The sequence below is a fragment of the Manihot esculenta genome, chromosome 14, assembly GCF_001659605.2.
Source record: "Manihot esculenta cultivar AM560-2 chromosome 14, M.esculenta_v8, whole genome shotgun sequence".
Lineage (NCBI taxonomy): Eukaryota > Viridiplantae > Streptophyta > Magnoliopsida > Malpighiales > Euphorbiaceae > Manihot > Manihot esculenta.
In genome coordinates, this window is record NC_035174.2 from 13,093,744 (window position 1) to 13,117,128 (window position 23,385).

Consider the following 23,385-nt stretch of genomic DNA (forward strand, 5'->3'; position numbering starts at 1 on the left):
CGTTAATGTGGAAGAGTCATGATTCTATTTCTGTGATTGACTTTTCTTTAAATTTTATTGATTCGGTTATTTCGAAAGGTAATATTCAATGGAGGTTTACAAGTTATTATGAATTTCTAGAATCGCAACGACGACGTCAATTTTAAAACTTTTTTCGAGTTTTATCTCGTAGAAACTCTCTTCTGTGACTTTATTCGGGAGATTTTAATGATTTATGCTCGAGAGATGAAAAAGAATGATAAGTATCTTTACCAAATTATCTTATGCAGAGATTTAAACAAGAGTATTTTTGCCAAATTATCTTATATAGGGTTTGATTTTGAATGATTGTAAATTTTTGTTAGACTCTAGAACTAATATTTCTGTTAAATAAATTTGTCGTAATACTACTCTAACTGCTCATACTTTGGCTAGAAAATCTCTATTTGGAATGATATCCCTCTTTAATAAAATTTTATTAATACAATCGATAGATTTATTTAAAAAAAAAAAACAACATATTAACTGTTATAATAACGATTAGATTAGCCAGATTAGCCATTTTAATAATAATTCATTGTTAACATTAATAGTTAATTATTTATACACTGATTTTAAAAAATAAAAAGCTTATTTATTCTTACAAATAAAAGTTGTACTATTTTAAAATATTTTATTTTATTAAATAATATATAAAATTAAACTTCAAAAATCAACCATTTGATCACAATTGAATTTAAAATTTGAATATCAGTAATAGAAAGAATTTTTTTTTTTTTAACACTTAGGACTTCAAAATTAGGTTTGAACTGTTTTTCATTATTGCTAAGAGTGCTTATGAAAGAAGCAATTTTATACTAGTCTCTCTGGAGATGAAAACATTCAATGGTCTGAAAATTAAACAACTGAACCAAATCGATGTAATTTGATTTTTTTTTTCAATTATTCTATTACATCAAGTCAGTTCAATTTAAAACAAAAGTTCAAATCTCCTCGGTTTGTTAATAATAAATTAAAAAAAAAGCCAATTAAAACTTGAGCCAATTGCATTGAACCTTTAGAGGCCTGCCCAATTCTTAACCCAGGCCAAATAATTTAAAGAAATTCTCTGTAACCCGAGTCACAGAACAAAAGTTTCTCTGTTTCCTCATCATTTTCTTGCCACAATTTCTCCCAGCCACCATGGTCGAAATGTTAAAAGAATGGTTCAATATCAGCAAAGAACATGTATAAAATTGCAATTGCATGCCTAATGTAACCAAGGAGAAAAGGATAAAGACAAGGAGGAATCAAAAATCAGAGAAGCATAAAAATTCAAGCATAATCAGGCATCACTCTTTTCAGGAATGTAACTGGTTGAGAATCTGCTGGGGCAAGCTTGTCAAAAGCAATGTAATTTTCTTCCTTGTCATAAACATGGCACATTGTCATTATCGTTTTCATTAAACGCCAATTCCATGTAGCCTCATTTAGGTACTGTTGAAAGCATAAATGGAAGAACTTGAACGGTAACATTCAAATCAATCAAGTTCATTCTTATTAAGACATTCAAAAGCAAAATGATGTTACCTTTCCCCAATTGTCTTGGATAGATTTATGAGCTTCCCGTAGATTATAGCTTGGTATCCTTGCAGAAATATGGTGGGGGATGTGGACATTGATATCATGACAGAGGATCTCAATCCTGCCAAGTGGAAAATCACAAATCTTTCACTTATTTTTACAGGTAGGAAGTACTTTACCATATGGAAACCAGCAACTAAGTGATGTTCTAAATCTTGACTGGCTGCATTGGTTGAAACACTTCCAGGCTTGAAAAAGACTTTGAGCATGCTAATATTAGATAAAGCTCTGACTTCCCTTATTTGTGTGTTTTATGAAGAGAAGTACTAAAAATGACCTCGTTAGTTGGTACTAAATATGGTCGACAGAAGATCTGACTTCCCAAAATTTAAGGTATTCTACGATAGGAAAAACGAAGAAGAATAAAAAGAGAGCTTTGACCAAAGTGCAAGCAATTAAGTTAAATACACTTTCTACGTCTAACAGCATCATTTTGTGGAATACACCCCAAGCCTATTGCCAATTAAAAATCAAGAGACAATAAATGGAATACATGAACAGAGCAGAAAAGACTAATTACCAACGAGGGTAATCACAGTGAACTGTTCCAGTAAGCTGGGCTTCAGCTGCATTCCACTCATCTGATGATTTAAAAGGAATGTGTGGAGCTGTATGATGCACCACTGTGAATGTACTCATCTAAGAAATTCAAGGAAAATAATGATAATCAGGTCCAAGGATAGATAATGCAATTCCGTTGTTAAGTCATTCTGGGCAAGAAAAAGGAGAGATCAGCATGTCGAAGCATTGAACCCATAATAAAACATATGTTCTGTAGATATTCCAGAACCAAAGAGCTTTACGATTTGGTAACAAATTTATTACTACGAAATGGATCAGTAAATTAACATTAACAACAAACTTAATCTGGAAAGAGAAGTGCAGTGGCATGATTTTCGGCAGAGACAACAATTATATGCAGGGCAAAGTTGTCATAAAAATAAATGTGTGCATTGCATTCTCCAAAATAAAGCATTAGTAGTATTTCATGAGCCAATGAGCAATATAAATTTTTAAGTTGCATCCAGCCCTAACTAATAGGCTTATGCATTGAAGATTCATTTGAATTATATATATTTCCAATCATGACTTCATGATAACATGATGATATCACCGCAAAAGTACAATGAAACAGAAAAAATTACTTGAACAAAACACTGAAAAGACACAATAATCTAACATGTCCAATGCCGAATTATAACACTAGTAACGATCAGAAAGTAGCATTACCCAAAAGTGATAGCCCAACCATGGCATTAACCAGAACTTGATCCATCCCATGATCCCTGTTTTATAGATAATCAATGGCCATCCAATTGCCATAAATGCAAAAACGCAAGCCAAACTTATCTTCACCCTTTTAACTTCACTTGGTCTAAACTTTTTTACGTCAAAGTGCCAGATCAACCTTTTAGGAACCTTATCAACGTTAGGACAGTTGTATATTGACTAGCAATTTATGAATGGAGTTCACAAGTTACTTCCAAAAAAAGTAATGTTGATGAGAAGGAAAAAAGTAGTTAGAAACATTATAATTCTAAACGTATATACTTCTATTATTGATCGCGTACCAGTGAGCTATAGACATCCAAGGCCGAAATGGACCATATCCATATATAATAGCTTTGCGCAACATAGGAGATGAATTGAATTCTTCTTTCCAAACAGGATGCCAAGCTGTATCCTCATCCAACCTATAAACACAAGATGAGTGTGGAAATTGATAATTCAAAAACTAAGGCAAAGGGATAAGGGATGTCATCTAGACTGATTACTAAGCAAGCAACAAAATATTGGTTTTGCTTTTATAGATATCTCACATATGTGTAAATATATCATGTTAAATCTACAGTTGTGCTTGTAACTCTGCATACTCAATATTGGATTGTTTATCTTTAAATAAAATGAAAATACAGACTATGTGCATCAGTATGTAAACATTTATCATTCTTTATTCTTCTAGGTTCAGAAATACTGACATTCTAATAAAGTATTCCTTCCCAATATGCCTGGATGTTGCTGACTACTTGATGATTGGGACACATGAAATGGAACTATTTCTACAGAATTAACAAATTAATAAGGAATATCTTACAGACATGTTTGTCTTTGCATGATGCCTATCATGCTTAAACCTCCATGGCTCATATGGGTATATTAGTGGCAGAAAGGCTAGAGTTCCCACAATATCTTCCAATAATTTGTTCCTTGAAAACGATTTGTGAGCACAATCATGGCCTATAACAAAAAACTGAATGAAGAGAAAAAGATAATATTAATAGATGTATATTTGATGATACTTTCAAAACGTAAGGAAGCCCATTAACTAGTTAGATAACCTAAACAAATTACGTGTATAGAACTAACCCCTGTGACTGCAGTCCCTGTCCATGCCCAAGCAAGAGGAAGTAGGTACCATGGGGCCTTTGAAATCATAAAGAGCCCTAATGCATATGAAGTGGCAGATATTAAAACTAACTTCCATGCCTTCATATCATCAATCTCAAACACCTAACAAGCAAAAATTGAAAAAGAATAAGCATTGGTGGAAGAATTAATAGAAGTGGAAGGAACAATTGACCCCTCTCTTTTTTATAAAAAAAAAAAAAAGAAAAACAAATTACTCGAATGTGTGTATGTATATATTTGTCTAAATTGACCCCTCATAGATTTAATTATCGAACCCTCTTTTTCAGTCACAAATGCATTTCTGTAAATAAAAGGTCAACTAACCCTCTTTTTATTTATATAAAAAAAAAAACAGAATTTTTTTTATTGTTGACCCCAGGAAAAAAATTTTCCTAGACCCCGCCACTGTCAAAATTTCAGTAATTTTTATATCAAGCCATTGAGTGATCGAGTATTCAATAATCAACTATAATTCTCTGACAAAGTTCCTGATCATCAGGGGCCCAGCTTTGTTAAGAAGAATACAAGCGGATCTTTACAAAATCCCAATGAAGCAGCATTTGAGAAGGGAAATCTAGATTAGCCTTATAATCCTTCATTGTTTCTGCATTACTATCTTCTTAGACCTCGAACTTGCAAATAATATTCAAGGACAAGATCATAATTGCAAAAATCAAATTGTATGTGTCATAAAATTCTAACAAGGTAGATTCATCCCATAAATTTGAATCTCTAGGATAGGGAATTGAGTTAAGAATTGTAAGATTCTAATGATAGTGAGCAAGACAATATCTAGATCACTCCCATCAAGTACCCTGATTGAGTATTGAGAAATTGACATCGAAGTGTGAAGCATCATTACCCAACAGAACAACAATGATATTCCCTTCTATCCCAGCACAAAATATTTTACATAAAATCATTACATTCGTAGCACATGAAATGGGTGCACAATTTTCATGTACACATGGATCAATAGATTCCACTTATCCAAGGGTACACAACATTTTGTGAACCCAATTTCTGGGACCACCTATTATGCATTTAATATTTTCCTGGGTGTATACTTGGTGGAAAACATACCAGAGTAAACTAAAATAGTGCACAGAATAATGATAATAAAAAAAGTGCGTTGGCTCCCCTAGAAGAGAAAAATTCCAAAAACAATGGACCACGTTCAGGGCAGAGAAAATAAATTAGTCAAAAGCATGATTAAGCTCCTTGAAGATTTACCTTTCTCGGCAGAGTATCAATGATTTCCTTTAATGTAACATTTCTAGGAAGGGGTTCTCCAATTTGCCTGAACCCACAACTTTCTGCTAGCTGTTTTCTATACTGAGCACCGTCTGCTGATGCTGGTACAACTGATGTGGCCACTGCTTGTAAAGATTTGGCCCTTCTCAAGAGGAACAAATCATGTTTCTGTTTCTCTCCTTTCCAAAGAAGCCTGTCCCATGTCAAGTGATGAATGACTGTCCACCAAAAAACAAGCATTATGTATCAATAACATATAAGAGAAACAATTCAAGAAGTGGATGAACACAAGGATATAAAAGCTTGCACAATTTCAATGATGAACTCAGACTATAAGCAAGACACTACTTAGAATTTGATATAGAAGCCTAAGTGATAAATGGCAAGAAAATCGATGACGAACCGAAGGAGCCAAGTTAGTATACTTTACTGAAGTTTCATTATAACCAAGAACAATTCAACTTTGATTCTCCCAATAAAGCTGCAGCAATAATGGAAATGGGATTTTTTTTTCTTTTTTTAACATTTTTTTTTTTGTTGGACTAGATAGAGAAGTTGTTAAACTGACTAGTTCTTTGCCAAGCTCAATAGCTTTGAAGGAAAACATTGTCTTTGATAATTTGAGGTTACCGAAAAACTCAGAGGATTATCCAAGTCATAGAAGGCAATCTGAGGAAATCAAGTAAAGGATAAGCACCTTGGCTGCGTGCAAAGCTGATATTTCCAATTAAAATTTTGGAGTTATTATCAAAGGTTGTTTAAAAGCAGACATATCATGATGTGTATGAAATGAATGATGTTAAATAAATAACTCTAAGGTTTACACCATGTTCCCTAAACATTTCACTAGATATCTTTCATTTGAATTGAAATTAAACAAATGGAAGTAGATTGTGGAGTAACATGATTTTAGTCATCTAGAATTTGAAAATTATGAGTATATGCAGAGCATACAAATTTCAAGTATTTCAACGCCATGATGTTAATTTTCTTCAAAGAAGGAACATAGAAACATGGTGGGGACAGGTGGGAAAGAGAGACAGATAGAACAAGAATCCAGAACAAAAGCCATATGTTAAATAATAATTGGAGATCAAATATGTGATTTTGGTGTAGTGTTAACCTGTACTAAACCCAAGACTCAGCAATACAGCTAAACCCGAATCCATACTACCTAAGCATGAGAAATTTTTTTCAATTCATATGACCCAAAATCTATTTTCGAATTCCCCACTTTTCATGCATGCAGGTGCCACGCCCACGTGGCACCTGCATGCCCATGTGCCACGTTCACCCCTCAGGTACCACGCCCACCCCTTACTGCGCCACGCACAGTAAGGGTGGAGACTTTGGCTTTAAAGCCAAAGTCTCCTTTCTTTATTCCCATTTCTTTCACTCCCCATTTCTCTCCCAATTTTTATTTTTTGCTCTCCCCATTTCCCCACCGCTCCCGCTGCAGTTTATTTTCCTCTCCATCATCTCCTTCTCCACCATTTGACAACATCTGCTTTAATCTCCATCAGCAACTCCTCCTCTGTTTAACACGTTTACTATAACCTAATATTTTTTTAATGTGTATATATATTTTTTTATAAATAAAAATAAAATTATAAGTTGTAATTTTGTATAATAATTTAGTTAAAAAAATTAGTTTAATAATAATTATGATAATTTTAAGATAGAATGAATTAATAATATTTAGTAAATCATATTGTTATTGTAGCAGATTTTAAAATATAAATCTGTAGATTTTATTTTTTTTATTTTTTTTATGAGAGACTCACTTATGTATATATTATAATGAACTTAATTTATGATGGGATAAATATTTTTCTGTATAGATATAATTCATAAATTAGTGCTAATTATTAAAACTAATCATTAAAGATGTATTTGGTATAAGGTTAAAAAAAATATTGATTAAACGTTACTTCTGTAAATTTTTTTATTAAATAATTATTAATAATGTAATATATAAGTCTTATTGGTATAATTGTTAATTGTGTTTGGTATAAGGCTAACAATAAAATTGAAATAAAAGTACATAATTTATTATTATTTTGTAATAATGAATAATAAATTCATTTTTATTATGATATATTTTTACATTTTATATCCTGTACTGATAAATTATCTACCATGATAAATTTCTACATGTCCATAAAAAATTATTTTTCGCACCTTATAATTTTTATTAAAATTTTTATATATAAATTAATTAATAAATTTTATTTTTTAAATTAAAATTTTATTTTCTATCAGCAACTCCTTCTCTATTTAATAGGTTTGTCTATAACCTAATTTTTTTTAGATGTGTGTATTTTTTCTTCATAAATAAAAATAAAATTATAATTTGTAATTTTTTTTTTGTAATTTAGCTGAAAAAATTAGTTTAATAATAAGTATAGTAATTTTAGAATAGAATGAATTAATAATATTTAATAAATTATATTATTATTGTAGTGTTAAATTTTTTATATTTAATATTGATAATTAATTTAAGTTTAAAATATATAATATGATTTAGTTGTAATGAATCAATAATTTGTTGTGATTTTTTGATAGGATAATTTTAGTAAATGTATATTATTATAGTGTTAAATATGTTATTCTTATTTAGTAATATATTTAATAATAATTAATTAATTTATGTTTAAAATATATAATATGATTTAGTTTCGTGATAATTATTTTATTGTGATTTAGTGAGATAAATTAATTGGGATTAAATTTCATAAAAATGTATAAATAATTTAAATTGGGGTTTGAATATCGTTGGTGAATTTGAATATAATAAAGTTAGGAAATTTGTATTAGTATAGCATTTTATCGTTCTGTGATATTGTATATTATTTTATATAATTAGTCATGGAGGAACAACGCAGCCGTTGTGATTATATTTTATTGGATTCCAACAATCCATCGTTGTTATATGCACAAACAAAGTATCGGTCTGAAGTTACATGGCAACAGACTATAGAAAGTGGAGCGATAGATTGCAAAAGAACGGGTACAATTTTGTATTTGGACGATATTCCAGAGCAAATAATACCTCACCTATGGCGTATGGGTTTTTATGGCGTGATACGGCTAGGTTTTTTTTGCTTTGGATTGGCACTTAATTACTGCCCTTATTGAGCGGTGGCGACCAGAGACCCATACATTTATGTTTCCGGAAGGAGGAATGATCATTACCCTTCACGATGTGGGCTAATTATCGGGTTGCCGGTCAATGGTGCTGCTGTTACAGGTCGATTACGTCACCATTGGCCATAAGTATGTGAGGCATGATTAGTTGTCGTTCTACCTAATAATGCCATAAGAGGTTGCTATTTAAAAATGATCTAGCTAGCTGAGGAGTTCAGTCAACTTCCAGATGATGCTGATAAGTAAGTTGTACAGAGGTTTACACGAGTATATATTATGAGGGTCATTTGATTTATTTTCAGTGATACATCTGCTTCACGTGTGAACTTAATGTTTTTACCGTTGCTAGCCGATCTGGAAGAAGCCGAAAATTATAACTGGGGTGGGACATGTCTGGCATGGTTGTACAGACAATTGTGTAAAGCGACAAACCCTGATATTATGCAGATGGCAGATCCATTAATGACCGCATCACAGTAGTATCGTCGACACTGTCCAACCGAGTACCACATCATGATGCTCACTAGGCAGCAGGAATGTGATATTATAAAATTGTTAATTTTTTTAGAAATTTAAAATTTAAAGAAATATTTGATAATATAATGTATTCTGCGGGTGGAGTAATACCAGACAAATAACTTATTATCAAATATTTTTTTAAATATTAAATTTTTAAAAAAAATTAACAATTTTATAATATCACATACCTGCTGCCTAGTGGAGCATTATGATGTGGTATTCGGTAAGACAGTGTCGGCGATACTGCTGTGATACGGTTCCATAAGTATGAACAATGGACCAGTCATCTGCATAATATCAGGGTTTGTCGCCTTACACAATTGTCTGTACAACCATGTCGTACATGCCCCACCCCAGCTATAATTTCCAGCTTCTTTCAGATCGACTAGCAACGGTAAAAACATTAGATTCACACGCGAAGCAGATGTATCACTGAAAATAGATCAAATGACCTCATAATATATGCTCGTGCGAACCTCTGTACAACTTTCTCATCAGCATCATCTGGAAGTTGACTGAACTCCTCAACTAGCCAGATCATTTTCAAATAGCACCCTCTTATGGTATTATTAGGTGGAACGACAACTAATAATGTCTCACATACTTATGGCAAATGGTGACGTGATCGACCTGTAACAGCAGCACCATTGACCGGCAACCCGATAATTAGCCACACATCGTGAAGGGTAATGATCATTCCTCGTTCCGGAAACATAAATGTATGGGTCTCTGGTCGCCACCGCTCAACGAGGGCAGTAATTAAGTGCTAATTCAAAGCAAAAAAATCTAGCCGTATCACGCCATAAAAACCTATACGCCGTAGGTGAGGTATTATTTACTCTGGAATATCGTCCAAATGCAAAATTGTACCCGTTCTTTTGCAACCTATCGCTCCACTTTCTATAGTCTGTTGCCATATAGTCTCAGACTGATACTCTGCTTGTGTATGGATACCCGGTAAAATATAATCACGGCGGTTGCGTCGTTCCTCCATAACTAATTATATAAGATAATATACAATATCACAGCACAATGAAATGTTATACTAATACACATTTACTAATTTTATTATATTCAAATTTACCAACAATATTCAAACATCAATTTAAATTATCATTTATAAATTTTTATGAAATTTAATCCCAATTAATTTACCTCACTAAATCACAATAAAATAATTATCACAGAACTAAATCATATTATATATTTTAAACCTAAATTAATTATCATTATTAAATATATCACTAAATAACAATAACATATTTAACACTACAATAATATACATTTACTAAAATTATTCTATCCAAAAATCACAACAAATTATTAATTCATTATAATTAAATCATATTATATATTTTAAACCTAAATTAATTATCAATATTAAATATATCACTAAATAACAATAAAAAATTCAACACTACAATAATAATATAATTTACTAAATATTATTAATTTATTCCATTCTAAAATTACCATACTTATTACTAAACTAATTTTTCCAGCTAAATTATAAAATAAAATTACAACTTATAATTTTATTTTTATTTATGAGGAAAAAAATATACATATCTAAAAAAAATTAAGTTATAGACAAACCTGTTAAATAGAGGAGTTGCTGATAGAAAATAAAATTTTTTAATTTAAAAAATAAAATTTATTAATTAATTTATATATAAAAATTTTAATAAAAATTATAAGGTGTAAAAAATAATTTTTTATGGATATAAAATGTAAAAATATATCATAATGAAAATGAATTTAATAAAAAATAATTAATATTCATTATTATAAAATAATAATAAATTATGTACTTTTATTTCAATTTTATTGTTAGCCTTATACTAAACACTATTTGATGACTGCCGGACTTTCTCTATCCTAGGCGAGGCCGGGTCCAAGAAGAGAGCAATGGCCCAAAACCCATCGAGCCCTCTTTAGGCTGACTAACTCAGCATCTCAGGCCTCGACCCAGACACGCCGAGCCGGATGGATTACCCGCGAGCCCAGACCCAGCAGGAAGAAGCCTAGTCCGGTGATTTTTATGTGAAAGAGAGGAGCCGATCCAGTCACTTCGCAGCTCTGTCTGCACGCGCGCCGGGAGAATTAAATGGTCGTCTGGCGTGGAGAGGGGGTCTGACACGTCCGTACGTATGGGCCTGAGTAACATAGACAGGTAGCACAATAGCACAATAGCAGGGTGGAAAAAAACAGGAGGGGTAGGTAAAAAGGAGGGGGTCTTCCTTCTTCTTCCTGCTTCTTCCTCAGCTCCATATTCTTTTACTTTATTTTTATCTGCAACTCTGGCCTATCCATATTACACTAGTTCATGAACCTGACTTGAACGTCGGCGGGAGCATCCCCGGTAAATCCCTGACCATCTTTCCTTATTTTGCAGGTTCTTTCATCAAATCGAACATTGAGAAACCCATATGATGGATCTAGAAAAAAAATCAGATCTATCATGGAGTAAGAGGAAAATTAGACTCATCAATTGGCGCCGTCTATGGGGACGAAAGAGATTTTTACTATCTTTAAAGTTCCTAAATTCACCCATTGAGATCCACATGAAAGTATGAAAGTTTAAACAAAAAGGAAATGGGAGGTTTACAATAATCCAGCTGAAAATAAAGATTCATTATGTTCAGGAATATTTTGATAGTCTTTCAGATAGTTTATTTTAATATTTATTGAATTTTATTACTACTAACTTTTTCTTTAAAATCTGGTGAAGTGAAATTTCAGATCGAAATATTTATCTATGAATATAAAATTTTAATATTTTTTATAAAAAATAATAAATAAATAAATAAAATAAGTGATGTATATATTTGTTGAAATTGTGAGGTCGACCGTATATATGTTGTAAAGGTTAGATGGACAGATCGACTATAGAGTCCCAAATTAGTAAATTAGAGAGAAAATTAATAAATAAAAATAAAATAAAATAAAAAAGAAGGATCTGCGAGAAAAAATGAAGCAGGTTGAGTAGATTGGACAGCTTTCTGACTGGACAACAACAAATAGGCGAGGTCGGACTGCACAACAAATGATGAAAAATAGATCAGCGGAAGATCAAAATTGCCTCTTGCTGTGTATGCTTATTATTTTGCTTTAGAATTTCAAGACTGCCTTTAGTTACTGGCAATTGTTTTTTATTAATTATTATTGAATACAAAGGATTTCATAGATTATTAAAAGATATGTTTTGCATATAAATAATAATGCTAAATTTAATTAAAGTATACTTCTCTGAGTTTAAATATCTTGATAATTGCTTACATAACATTAAAATTCAAGTATTGTCATGACAATTTTATTATTAATGTTAGTACAAACATTTCTAAAAAAAAGATCATGTATTTTATAGATTGAAAAATCTTAGAAAAATTTACACATGCAAAATATTATTTATTGAATCTCTAAATTGCATGAGTTAATATTGTTAGTTAGAGCTAATATTTACATTCATCTGAAATATGAAACTAAGTGACATGTGCGACATATTATTTATTGATGAATATTATTGAATTAACAACGAGCATCCTCGTTATATACGCTCTGTGCAAGCTCTTATTTTGCAGAAAAAATTCTGAATCTTGCGCAAGATCTCAGTGAGGTAGGTGACCGGCCTCAGAAAATGACCCCCGGCACCACAAAACTGGATGAGACAACGAAGTGACAGTAAGGCCAATGAGCCTGAATCCCATGCAAGGCTAGAGAGCCTGGAAGCAATAGTAAGGCCTAAGAGTCTGAATCTTGCGCAAGACCTCAGTAAGATAGGTGACCGAGCTTAGAAAATGACCCCGACACTACAAAACCGGCTAAGATGATGAAGCGACAGTAAGACCAAAGAGTCTGAATCTTGCGCAAGACCTCAGTGAGGTAAGTGACCAGGCTCAGAAAATGACCCCGGCACCACAAAACCGACTAAGATGATGAAGCGACAGTAAGGCCAAAGAGCCTGAATCCTGCACAAGACCTCAGTGAGGTAGGTGACCGGGCTCAGAAAATGACCCCGGCACCACAAAACCGGCTGAGATGATGAAGCGACAGTAAGGCCAAAGAGCCTGAATCCTACGCAAGACCTCAGTGAGGTAGGTGGCCAGCCTCAGAAAATGACCCCGACACCACAAAACCGGCTGAGATGAGCCTAAGAGCCTGAATCTTGAACAATACCTCAATAAGGTAGGTGACCGGGCTTAGAAAATGACTCCGGCACCGCAAAACCGGCTGAGATGATGAAGCGACAGTAAGGCCAAAGAGCCTGAATCTTGCGCAAGACCTCAGTGAGGTAGGTGACTGGGCTCAGAAAATGATTCCGGCACCACAAAACCGGCTGAGATGATGAAGCGATAGTAAGGCCAAAGAGCCTGAATCCTGCGCAATACCTCAATGAGGTAGGTGACCGGGCTCAGAAAATGACCCCGGCACCACAAAACCGACTGAGATGATAAAGCGACAGTAAGGCCAAAGAGCCTGAATCCTGCGCAAGACCTCAGTGAGGTAGGTGACCGGCCTCGAAAAATGACCTCCGGCACCACAAAATCGGCTAAGATGACGAAGTGACAGTAAGGCCAATAAGCCTGAATCTCATGCAAGGCTAAAGAGCCTGGAAGCGACAGTAAGGCCTAAGAGTCTGAATCTTGAGCAAGCCCTTAGTGAGGTAGGTGACTGGTCTCGAAAAATGACCGTCAGCACTACAAAACCGGCTGAGATGACGAAGGGAACTATTATTTCGCCTTTTATTAAAAAATACTGTATGCTCACAGCAAACAGCGGCATACGATGACAACACGCAAAAATAACTCATAAGAACACAGCTCCGACCTCACATAAAAGATTGGGTCACTGGATAATAAATGAAAAGTTAAACTCCGACCTCCCAAAGGAGCTCGGGTCATAAGGTAAAGAGACTTTGATCTCACACAATAGCCAAAAGCGCCAAAGCGCCATGCTGACCTCAAGAGGGTGTTGGAACAAAAATAAAAAAATCTGAATCCGACCTCTCGAAAGAGCTCGGATTACAGGCTAATAAGACCTCGATCTCGCAAAATAGCCAGCATATAATGAAATTAAACTAAGGCGCCCCAACGCCTGTATCATCTAACAATGCGACCTACTAAAGGCCAATGCAAGGCTCACGGTGCCAAAGCGCCAAAGCACCATGCCGATCTCAAGAAAATGAGCTCGGTACTGGTAAATCCAATAGGCAGACCAAATTAAGGCGGGGCGAATCCTAAGCAAAATGCATACCAAGATAGAGAACCAAACAAAGGATCAGGGGCAATCATAGGAGGCACTGACCTTGAGAATTGACCGCTAGCACTAAACCAGCTCGGCTAGCCTAGAGAAAGGTCTAAGCAGCAAAGAGCTTGCAAAACGCTTGAGGGAAGACAGCTCGGAAAGCACTCGGAGGCAAAAAACCCAAACAACCGACACATACTCAAGGACCAAATGCTCAGATAAAGAATCAAAGGGACAGGAGCAATGTAAAAGGCCAAATGAACCATTCTGAATGATTGGACAGGGCAGTGGAAAGTCTTGACTCATTGGATACAAAAAAAAAATCGAACCCTAGTATGGTCAAACCCAAAGCAGATAGTCCAACCTCTTCGACCCGGGGTCGATCTTCCCAAAAGCCTAGAGGGGCCTGAGCCTTATGTCTGTACTGGCGAGGCTATAAACCTATAAAAGAAAGGTTAAAAGCTGAACAAACAAGCAGTCAGGCCGAAACATAGCCTATGTAAGGCTAGACAAGAAAGTAAGAAATTAAGTCCGACTTCACAAAAGAGCTCGGGGCACCAAAGTAAAGAAAACGAAATTCCGAACTCTCGAGCTCATAGTACAAGCAACATCACGGGCTATAGGCATAAAAACCTAAGCAAAGAACAAAAATCCGAGCTCCCGAACTCGCAGTACGGACGGACTTACAACAAGTAAACAATCAAGCTGAATAAAACTAAGTGTAGAAGAAACAATAGAGAGCCGAGCTCCCTATATGAAAAGGCCCGCTAATACGAAACGCACAAAAGGATAAACGAAAGCGAATGGTCGTCTCACAGCTTGGATTAACCCACAGTAAACAAACACCTAGCAAAGATGACCCAGGAAGAGGAAGACGACAAAAGGCCAAGCTCCCTATCCCAGCGGAGCACACAGCTCAGACCACACTGACCGCCAGAAGGTTATATCCAGAGGGACAAGATGTCCGAGCTCATAATAAGAACAAGATTTAAAATCGTCTAATGCGGGGCACTCATGCAAATAAGACATTCCTCTAGGTATTATATATCCAAGCTCGTAGCACTGACGAGGTCATGAGCCAAAAACAGAAATGCCCTCATGAGAATAAGAAAAACTCGCAAGTCAGAAGCTTAGCCAGATGTCGACCTCTTAGCCCGGGTTAGTTCGACTAGCAAAGTCCCAGTAGAGGTAGTCTAGTTCATCAATTAAGTAAAATTGACAAAGCCAGAAGACAATCTAAGTAAAAAATAATAATGAGGTACAGGCCGAGGTGAAATATCATGCATCATCAAATACACATCTCAAGATCGCCATACATTCAAACATCAAAGTAAAGAGATAAAGAAATAAAAAGGCAAGGAAATGACACTTTTGACAGGAGCAGTTCTCGGGCCACGCGGTCATAAATAGAGTTTAAGGATTTACCCCCTCGCCACTCATGTAATAACTGCAGAGGAGGTAAAGGGGTAAATTAATGACCGCCGTGCTTCCTCTACCCTGGGCGAGGCTGGGCCCAAGAGGAGAGCAATGGCCTAAAGCCCATCGAGCCCTCCTTAGACTGACCAACTCAGCATCTCAGGCCTCGACCTAGACACGCCGGGCCGGATGGGTTACCCGCGAGCCCAGACCCAACAGGAAGAAGCCCAGTCCGGTGATGTGATGTGAGGGAGAGGAGCCAGTCCAGTCACTTCGCAGCCCCGCCCGCACGCTCGCCGGGGGAATTAAATGGCTGCCTAGTGTGAAGAGGGGGTCTGACACATCCGTACGTACGGGTCTGAGTGACATAGACAGATAGCACAATAGCAGGGAGGAAAAAAACAGGAGGGGCAGGTAAAAAGGAGGGGGTCTTCCTTCTTCTTCCTGCTTTTTCCTCGACTCCATATTCTTTTACTTTATTTTTATTTGCAGCTCTGACCTATCCATATTACACTAGTTCATGAACCTGACTTGAACGTCGGAGGGTCTCCACCGGGAGCATCCCCGGTAGACCCCTGACCATCTTTCCTTATTTTGCAGGTCCTTTCATCAAATCGAACATTGAGAGACTCATATGATGAACCTAGAAGAAAACCAGATCTATCATGGAGTAAGAGGAAAATCAGATTCATCTCTATTAACAATTATACCAATACTTATATATTACATCATTAATAATTATTTTTTAAAAAATTTACAGAAGTAACATTTAATCAATATTTTTTTAACCTTATACCAAACACATCTTTAATGATTAGTTTTAATAATTAGCACTGATTTATGGATTATATCTATACAGAAAAATATTTGTCCCATTATAAATTAAGTTCATTATAATATATATAGGTGAATCTCTCATAAAAAAATAAAATCTACATATTTATATTTTAAAATTTGCTACAATAATAATATGACTTACTAAATATTATTAATTCATTCTATTATAAAATTATCATAATTATTACTAAACTAATTTTTTCAACTAAATTGTTATATAAAATTATAACTTATAATTTTATTTTTATTTATGAAGAAAAAAAAATATATACCATTTAAAAAAAATTAGGTTATTGACAAATCTGTTAAATAGAGAAGGAGTTGCTGACGGAGATTAAAGGAGATGTTGGCAAATGGTGGAGAAGGAGACGATGGAGATGATGGAGAGGAAAATAAACTGCAGCGGGAGCAGTGAGGAAATGGGGAGAGCAAAAAATAAAAATTGGGAGAGAAAGGGGAGTGAAACAAATGGGAATAAAGAAAGGAGACTTTGGCTTTAAAGCCAAAGTCTCCATCCTTTCTGTGCGCGGCGTAGTAAGGAGTGGGCTCAGTGAATCACCTCCCCTCTTCGTTAGGGGTGCAGAGATTCTCCGCACCTCTAACAAAGAGGTGGTCTGTCGAGCACTTTAAGTGCTCGATATGGTGCCAAATATGCCACCTCTAATGCTACGGGAGTATTTTAAAATACTCCGTAGCTTCGACATCAATGGTTTCGAACACTCCATTATTCGACATCATTGACGTCGAATCAGCAACTGCCGAACATAGTCGTTTTACATAATTAATCCGAAAATTGGATTCTGCATTAATTGATAAATTCTTTTTTGAATTCTGCATGAATTGATAAATTCTTTTTTAAATTTGCATAAATAGAAAAAAAATCTCTAAGCATGCAGGCACCAGCAAGGCAAACCAGGTGATTATACAGCCCCATTCAAAACAAAAAGTAATATGCATCATTCAGAACTAAAATTGTATCCACTTCCTCCAAGTCCTCCTAAATTTCCATCCCTTGCAAAAAGGTCACACGTCACCCAAATGAGAGGCCTGTGTGGTACTCTGCGTTTCACCAGTTGCAGAACTCTCATAACATTTTGACTGGTACAGTAGTACTAGCATGGAAATCTGAGAACTGAATACTTGAAAATTTTCTCATATGAAAATTAGTACTTAGAGGGTATTAGGAAGCAAAAACTTGGTACCAATCTACCTGTTGATTCATACTACAACGTACTACCAGTTGTTTTAATTTTAAAGGAACTAGCTGTTGATTTACAAAGCATACAGCTAATTGTTTGAGAGAATACATTCTTCCTATATTCTAAACTATTCTTGCACAAACCTTGAATTTCTTCTTCACCCAAAATACAGTACTTAAAGTAGTATGGATATGCAAATTACTGCATCTAAGTTTATCCATGAACTAACACAACAGAGAACCTCAACTAGAGAAAAACATTGAAGTTCCAACCAAGTTGCAGAGACTGAGAAACAAACGCACCTGGAGAGAAATGAGTCGTAATCCTCTGACTCCGGATTGGCCTTGGTTGGGGGTTCTGAAAACCAAACAAAAAAAAAACACTAACAAAACTCACACAAAAAAAAAGGGACAAGGAGAACTGATCTTTTTCACACATAGAGAAAGGTAAGAGATATACCATGAAGAGGGAAACAGAATCTGCAAGTCTGCAACCCATTGAGCAGAAATGCAGGTGTAGAGAACTCCCACTTTAACAAAAAGGACTTCAATGAGTTTTTGAAAGAGAGAGAGATAAAGGGGTATCAGATTTCTTTCCTCTTTTCCTCTCTGCTGGGAGAAAAACAAAAGAGGAGCTCAAGAGCGGGCTGGAATGGAGATAGCCTTAAAAATGTTTGATGAAATGCCAAAGAGAGAAACGAAGAGTGGGAGTCGTGAATAGCAAATGCGGAGGCTTAGCCGCCTTTGTTCCGCATGGAACCGGTACTGTTACATTCTGTCTGCAAGGCTTCCAAAACAGGAGAGGAAATAGAAAGAGGAAAATAATCATTATTTTTCTTTTTAAGCTGGATTTATTTGCAGAAAATGACTTAATATTATGTGAAAATATTTTTTATGAAAAATTTTTTAGAATAAAATAATTTATTTTTATTGTTAAATTTTAATTTAATTTATAAAAATATATATTAATAATTTTATATATTGATATTTTAATTTTTTTAATTAAAAAATATTTTTTATTAACTAATTTTTTGAGTGACTTTAGAAAATATAAAAAATATTTTTCATAAAATTAGTGTAGAAAATAAAAAATAAAGTTCAATTTGATGGAAAATTTAGTTTAACACATTTTTAAATTTTATTTAAATTAGTTTAACATTTTTAATTTAATTTTAATTCACCTTAAAATCAAGAAAATTGAAAAAATAGGCTTATTGATTTTTAGAGAAAAAAAATCAATAAATTTCTAAAAATGTGAAAATTTAGTTTCTTCATTTTCTTATTTAAGTAAATAAGTCGAGAAATTTATATAAAAAATTTTAATTTTATAGCTACATGGAGCTTAAATTTTATCTTTGATAGCCAATTAATTAATTTTATTTTTATTAATAAAAAATCAAATGCATTACAAAACATGCATGTAGCATTAAATTATATTATTCAAAATTAGATTTTATTTTTTAAAAAAATTATTTTAATTTAATTTAATGAAAAAATTAATCAACAGAAATTAACTAAGAGGAGTAAATATTAGTAGTAAATGAAAATAATTAGGTTCAGTATTATATTTAAAGAGATTAAGATTTATTCTCAAAATTTAAAATGATGATTTTTCTCACCCTATATTTTTTCTTTTGGACTTGCTAAGAATATATATATACATATTTCTAATTATTTTAATTCGAATAGAATATAAATATCTTTTATAATTATATCAGCTAATTCATATCATAATTATTCGTATATCACATCATTTTAGTTTATTGTACGTGTATTTATAAATTAAAAAATATACAAAAAAAAATTTATTTATAGACGATTGACGTTAAACTCAATTATAATAGATTAAATTTATATTTTATATATTATTAAATTTTGAAATTTTTTTTTCATGCTTCAATTATACGTTATCGTAAATACTTTTATCAATATAATGAGAATTAAGAAAACATTTTGAGATTGCATTAGGACAACAAAAACTATCTATAACATTGACTAGGTGCTTTAAAAAAAAAAAAAAAACATTGACTAGATCAGCAACTAGCAATATAAATTGCATGGAGAAATTATATGTTAAAAAGAATCTAAATTTTATTATATTATTGGTATTGATTATAAAATTGTACATAAATACAATTCCTTTTTTAGTGACCCTACTGAATTTAATTTTTAGGCAGTAAATAAATTAAATTATTATAAATTTATTTAAGATCGACTTATAAGAATTCGTGACTTATTTATAAATGAGTCAATTTTTAACATAATTTTGTGTTTCATTTAATAAATGGGCAAAATTTAATTTTAAAAATATTTGATTTTAAGATTTTAGAGCTTATTTATTTAATAAGTTTGTAAACTGCTAGTAAATATGCTCATTTAAATAAAATTGCTTAGTTTTTATTTTTAGCATTAAACTTATTAGAAGAGGAAATAAGTTGAGTCATTCATGATATATTTGAGATTTATATTCAATAAAAATTCAATTCATCTTAAATTTTTTTAAAATATTCATTAATATTTTTTAAAATTTAAAATAAATAAATTTTGAAATTAATTTGAATTAAAAAAATCTTAACTTGACTCGACTAAATATTCTGACTTATAAAATTAGAAATAATTTTACATATTTAATCATTTGAGTTTGTAAGGAAAAAAAAATTGAATGACTATTTTTTTTCTTATAAATTAATTAGTTTTACTAATTGTGCACATCATTCAATTTAGTTTTCTTTTTTAAATAAAAAAGTTAATTTATATATCACCAAATAAATTTTATTAAAATTATTATAGTTTTAATTTAAATTCAGCGATTGCACTCAATATGTATAAGTTATTCAATTTAATTTATGTACATGTTTTTAACGTTTAAATAATTTAAAATTATTTTATTTTTTGCAGCCATATATATGGTGAATACAATGGTAATGCAATTAATTTTCTTTTTTATTTTTATTAGTAAAAAAAAAAAAAGAAATTGTATCACTTTGCATTTATAAATATGAAGCATTAAATTGTATTTTTTATTATTTGTTTTTTACTTCGAATTTTCTTTTAATTATTTTGTCATGAAAATTAAAGTGTTTCTTTGCTCTATGCGAATTTTCAAGTCATAAATAATTTTACCACTTTTTTTTTTGTATAATCATGTTAAAAGTGAATTTAATTATTATATTATTTTCAAAAAATAACTTGTATTTAAAAAATATTTTTATAATTTTTTATTTAATTTAAAAAATAAAATTTAATAATAAATTTATATACAGAAGTTTTAATAAGAATCTAAATAACTTATTTTAAAAGAGCAACTAATTTCGTTTGTTTTACTCAAAATATTTTTTTAAAAAATATTTTTCACTTTGAAATACTTTTAAAAAATTAACTAATGAAAAATAAATTAAATCATATTTAAAAAAATAAATTTTTCTTTAAAAAAAGAAATCACTTTATGCACTTTTTGAAAATCTTATTAAAATTTTTATATATAAATTTATTAATATATTTTATTTTTTAAATTATAATAAAACGATGAAAATAAATTATTTTATTAAAAAATATTTTCATGAAAAAATTTTCTATGGATTGTTTTTTAAAATCATTTTGTCTATTCAATTTTTATTTTATTTTACCTAAAAATAAAAAATAATTTGTAAATAAATTATTTTATTAAAAAATATTTTTCTTAAAAAATATTTATTTGAAAAGTATTTTGTAAATATAAATTATTTTTTTATTTTTAGGTAAAATAAAATAAAAATTGAATAGACAAAATGATTTTAAAAAACAATCCATAGAAAATTTTTTCATGAAAATATTTTAAAAAAATAAATTATTTTTCTTAAATAAATGAAAGTTAAACTTAAAAATAAGTTGACTTTTTAATGTGTATTATTATATTCAAAATTTACCGAATCAACTAATTTAAATTTATTATAGGTTTCAAACATTATTTTTTAAATTTTAAATAAATAAATCATTTTTTATAAAATTATACATAAATTTGTTTTATTTAAAAATAAAACCTTTTATAAGTTAAAATAGAAATCGATTTCAAACAAAAATTTAATAGAAAAAATTGAATTAAATTAAATTTATAAAAATTTTTATTTTAAATAAATTATTTTTCATCTATAAACATCTAACATTAAATTATTTTATTCACTATTTGTTTTTAATTTTTGTTTTTTAATTATTTCCTCGAAAATGAGAGTTTACAACTCGTAATTAAACAATCTTACCACATTTATTTTGTATAATCATGTTAAGTTTATGGAATGATCATCTAACGAGCATATTAGTTTAATCGATATCTTTATAAACTTTAATTTTTTTTAATCCATCTTTCTATTTATTATTATTAAAAAAACTATTTATTATAAATTAAAAAGTTTAACCAATTATTTTAGTGCTTATATGCTATTTTGCAATTTTATTCTGATTTATCCGTACATTTTTAATAGTAAAATTATAATTTTAAAATAAAATTAAGAAAATGTATTATAAGCCCTGACGAACTTAATTTGATGGTAAGTGCATCAGAGAGATCTCAATTCTACTCTTTCAGTCCTATTTCAAAAAATATATATATATTATAATTTTTTTTAAAAAAAATTAAAAAAATTATTATTTAATTTCTATAATACTGATAAATCTTTTAAAATAAAACTAAGAAAATATATTATAGTTTTTTTTTTTAAATTAGAAAAAAATTATTTCTTAATTCCTATAATATTAAGAAACTCACTAATAAGTTTTTCAGTTTTGCTAAATGTATTAAAAAGTTGTTGATATTTTAAAAAGTTTCTCCATTAGTTTTTTTTATTTAAATAGTTAAATACTATAAAAAAATTTTAAATATTATAAATTTTTTTTAAATATTTGGGATTAATTAAATAGTTAAATATTATAAAAAAAATTTAAATATTATAAAAAAATTTTAAATATTTAGGATTAATTAGTAGGGGTGAGTATTTGGTCAATTTAATTCAAAATCGAACTGAATCGAATAAATTAAAAAGTAAAATTTTGGTATTTATGAAAACCAAACTGATTTTAGTCAGAAACCGAATCAAATTGAATCGGTCTGATTCGATTCAATTTAAATTAATTTGATCGATTTGAATTTTTAATAAATTTTTTATTTTTTATACTTTATTTTTAATATTTTAAAATTTAATTGAAATATTTTAATTTTAATATGATTTAATCTCTATATTATTAAAAATAATATACTATTATCACTAATCGGTTTAATTCGATTTTTTCTATTTTTTTTCTACCAAAACAGAATCGAAACAGTAAAAATTTTTAAAATTAAAAATCGAACCAAAATGAATAAAAAACTGAATCAAATTCTCAAATTAATTCAGTTCGGTCGATTTTTTCGGTTTGAACTGACTCCTACTAATTAGGAAAATTTTTAAAAATCTGAAAAATTAACTAATAAATTTTTTCATAATTATATGAATTAAATAGTAAAATACTTAACGGTAAAATTAATGAAAGGTTAATTAATAGGCTTTTTAAAACTTTAAAAACGTTTTAATATATTTTTCAAAATTAAAAAATTAATCAATGAATTTCTCATATTATAAGGACTAAATAGTAATTTTTTAAAAAAATTAAACTAAATAATCTGGGTATTCTTAAACATTAACCAGGTAAAACTATAACTATATAATTAAACAGATCCATATATTAATTTCAAAATTTAAGACGGTTAATTGCTCACCATAGTGATGGTTTTAGCTTTGCCATCGGCT

General features: G+C 31.0%; 1 protein-coding gene across 1 annotated transcript; it reads right to left on the bottom strand.

The window, feature by feature from the left end:
- Positions 1 to 1,099: 1,099 nt before the first annotated feature.
- Positions 1,100 to 18,441, bottom strand: LOC110607377 (omega-6 fatty acid desaturase, chloroplastic). The gene is made up of 10 exons (XM_021746475.2): positions 18,087 to 18,441; positions 17,930 to 17,984; positions 5,245 to 5,483; positions 3,970 to 4,113; positions 3,702 to 3,853; positions 3,174 to 3,296; positions 2,833 to 3,010; positions 2,123 to 2,241; positions 1,549 to 1,663; positions 1,100 to 1,455 (listed from the first exon to the last, which is right to left on the bottom strand). The coding sequence occupies exons 1-10, from the start codon at positions 18,123 to 18,125 to the stop codon at positions 1,294 to 1,296; spliced, it is 1,326 nt and encodes a 441-aa protein (XP_021602167.1). The 5' UTR covers positions 18,126 to 18,441; the 3' UTR covers positions 1,100 to 1,293.
- Between the last annotated feature and the right edge of the window lie 4,944 nt (positions 18,442 to 23,385).

What these genes read in the sequence shown, in the direction of transcription:
- LOC110607377 (XM_021746475.2), bottom strand. Translation starts at nt 18,125, where the DNA reads ATGGGTTGCAGACTTGCAGATTCTGTTTCCCTCTTCATG. An exon ending in TACGACTCATTTCTCTCCAG is followed by an intron (nt 5,484 to 17,929) that starts GTGCGTTTGTTT and finishes TTTGGTGGACAG; the next exon opens with TCATTCATCACTTGACATGG. An exon ending in TGGATGTCTATAGCTCACTG is followed by an intron (nt 3,011 to 3,173) that starts GTACGCGATCAA and finishes GGTTCCTAAAAG; the next exon opens with GTTGATCTGGCACTTTGACG.